The 2840-nt window shown below is 56.2% G+C and overlaps 1 protein-coding gene across 1 annotated transcript; it reads left to right on the forward strand.

The window, feature by feature from the left end:
* Positions 1–1322: 1322 nt before the first annotated feature.
* CAOG_09213 (hypothetical protein) lies at positions 1323–2740 on the forward strand (the record flags this gene model as incomplete). The annotated part of the gene is made up of 2 exons (XM_011272632.1): positions 1323–2687; positions 2711–2740. 2 exons carry the CDS (start codon positions 1323–1325, stop codon positions 2738–2740), a joined length of 1395 nt encoding a protein of 464 aa, XP_011270934.1.
* Between the last annotated feature and the right edge of the window lie 100 nt (positions 2741–2840).

Below are 2840 nucleotides of genomic sequence, written 5' to 3' on the forward strand. Positions count from 1 at the left end.
TCGCGAATGGAGCGGACGAAGGTAAACAGCTCATCGATTGTGCGGCCGGAGGGAGTAAGGCCAAGAAGCAGACCATTTGCGCGGAAAGTGGCATTTGGATCTCCGAAACGTCTCTCTAGAAGGGAAAGAAACTCATCAAAGGAAAGAGGAGCAGAAGGGTCAGAAGCAACTGTGTTACACCACGTGAAAGCGGTTTCGCGAGTACGGTCGATCACAGTACTAATTCGCTGGTGGTCGGGCAGATCGGGGAAATTGCCGACATAGCGCCTGATCTGAAGCAGAAAGTCTCTGGTCTTGGAATGATCCTTGCCAGTGAAGAATTCCGGCAGGGTGAGCTGAGGACGCAGAGGCGGAGGAACAGAGGGAGCAACAACAAAGGGTTGGATAGAGGACTGATGCTGCGCAATGGCTTGAGCGATAATTGCTGCCAGTTGATCAGCTGAGAGGGATAGCGTAGGAGGAACCGGAGCGGAAGGGAGTTGGATGGGTGGCTGAGATGAGGAAATTGCCGGAGTGGCGGGAACTGCCGGAGGGGCAGACGATGACGATTGACTGGGAGGTTGAGAGGGAATTGCCGGAGGGGCGGATAACGAGGATTGATTGGAAGCTGCTGGAAGAGCAGTGGAGGTTGCCGAAGGGGCAGGAGTTGCCGAAGGGGCAGGAGTTGCTGAAGAGGCAGGAGTTGCCGAAGGGGCAGGATTTGGCGTAGACGCAGCGGCGGCAGCGCGCGTTTGGACGCCGGGAACAGACGAAGTACTCATAGCGAAGGCCAAGAGAAGGAGAGGTGAGATAGCAAGAGGGAGTCTAAACTCGTGCTAGGGGCAAGAAGAGAAAAGGGGGGCAAGAGGAAGAAGGCAAGAGAGAAGAAAGACTTGAGAAATGAAGGCTTGGAAAATGAAGACTTGGAAAATGAAGACTTGGAAAATGAAGACTGATTGATAATCAGAAAAGGGTTTTGCTTAAATAGAAAAACCAGAAGGGAATTACGCAATTAGCCGAAGCGGAGAAACGACATAGCATCCGTGCTGCACGACTTTTACTCTAAACTCTATGACTCTGAACCAATCGACGAGGCTGCCCTGAGCGAGGTCCTTGCGCAAGCAAATCCGGCGCGAAAGCTGTCCCGAGCAGAACAGAAGTCACTGGGCGCGGATCTCAACCCGTACGAGATTGCTGTCGCTATCGAGAACACTGCGCCTGACAAGAGCCCCGGTCCTGACGGCCTGACAGGTGCCTTCTATCGCACATTCCAGGCACGCCTCTGCTATGCATTGTCCCACGTAGCCAACGCGGCGTACCGGAACAAACGCCTCCCTGACTCCATGCTTGAAGGGTACCTGAAGGTCATGTACAAGAAAGGCGCCCGCTCAGACCCGGGCAACTACCGACCAATCACCTGTCTCAACGTGGACTCGAAGATTATTTCCAGAGCCTTGATGGCGCGCTTTGCCCTGATTGCCCCTGAGATTGTCAACCTCAACCAGAACGGATTTGTTCCTGGTCGTACCATCGATGCCAACATCCATCTCATGCGCGACTTGCTCGATTTGTGCCGCGTGTGCAACATTCCGGGTGTTGCTGTCCTGCTGGACTCTGAGAAGGCATTCGACAGAGTCGATCACCAATTCTTATTCCAAGCACTCCGCAAGTACGGCGTCGGTGAGAGTTTCATCAGTTGGATGGAACTGCTCAACACTGGCTGCCAATCCCGCGTTGTGTACAACTGCACCATCTCGCTTCCATTCCCGATCAAACGATCTGTGCGTCAAGGGAGCGTCGAAGCACCGTTCTTGTATGCCATCTACGCCGGCGTCATCTCCGACTATGTCATCCACAAACTGCGCGACAAGATGCTCTCTCTGGCCCTGAGGTCTGGTCCTCAAATCGTGGAACCCAGCTTGTTTGCTGACGACACATCGATCTTCCTGTCGGATCCCAACCACATCCATGCCCTGTTTGAAGTCTACGCAACAGTTGGCAGGGCTACCAACCTCAAGATCAACGAGGCCAAAACCTCCGTCCTGCGTCTCGGCCCCCTTCGGGATGCCGATCCGCCGGACGGCTTGGCTCATCTCCAATGGGTGCCTCCTGACGGCACCACTCGAGTCCTCGGTGTGCAACTTGGCTACGGCGATCTTGCCAAAGCCAACTTCGAGCCCCTGCGAGCCAAGGTCGCGCGTGCGCTGGGTCGCTGGTCGCGCGTGCGCTGGGTCGCTGGTCGCGCGTGCGCTGGGTCGCTGGTCGCGCGTGCGCTGGGTCGCTGGTCGCGCCACAGTCTCTCGATCGCTGGCAGGGTCCTGATTGCCAACGCGATCGGACTCTCCCGCGTCTGGTACCACTGTCGCTTCATCCACATGCCCAACAAGTACTCCAAGGCGCTGTCCGACACTGGCAACAATTATCTCTGGAAAGGCCGATTCTCCCCGGTCGCCAGGGAGGTTGTGACCGCTCCTCCTAAAACGATCATGTTTGGGCTTGGACTCATCGATCTCCCCACCAACATTGCAGCGACGGCTGCCCAAGCGCTAATCAACTTCCTGTCGCCTGTCCCCAGTTTCTGGAAGTTGGTTGTCAACCACCTCGCCGAAGTGGCTGACAGACCAGCTCAGCTCTCCGACAATCCTGTCGCCGAGTACACGGCCATGCAGCGGCTAGTCGCCATATTCCCGTTCAGACCTTCGCTCTCGGTGTTCTGGCACCATGCCTTCAGGGCGTGGCGCAGGCTGCTCCCTTTCTCTGAGCCTCCTCGCTCGAAGAACGAACTGCTCGCCACTCCCCTCTGGCGCAACCCCATGCTTGACAAGATCGACTTCAGGATGCTACGGAAACACGGCATCTCG

This window comes from Capsaspora owczarzaki (genome assembly GCF_000151315.2).
Source record: "Capsaspora owczarzaki ATCC 30864 unplaced genomic scaffold supercont2.30, whole genome shotgun sequence".
NCBI classification, from domain to species: domain Eukaryota; class Filasterea; order Ministeriida; family Capsasporidae; genus Capsaspora; species Capsaspora owczarzaki.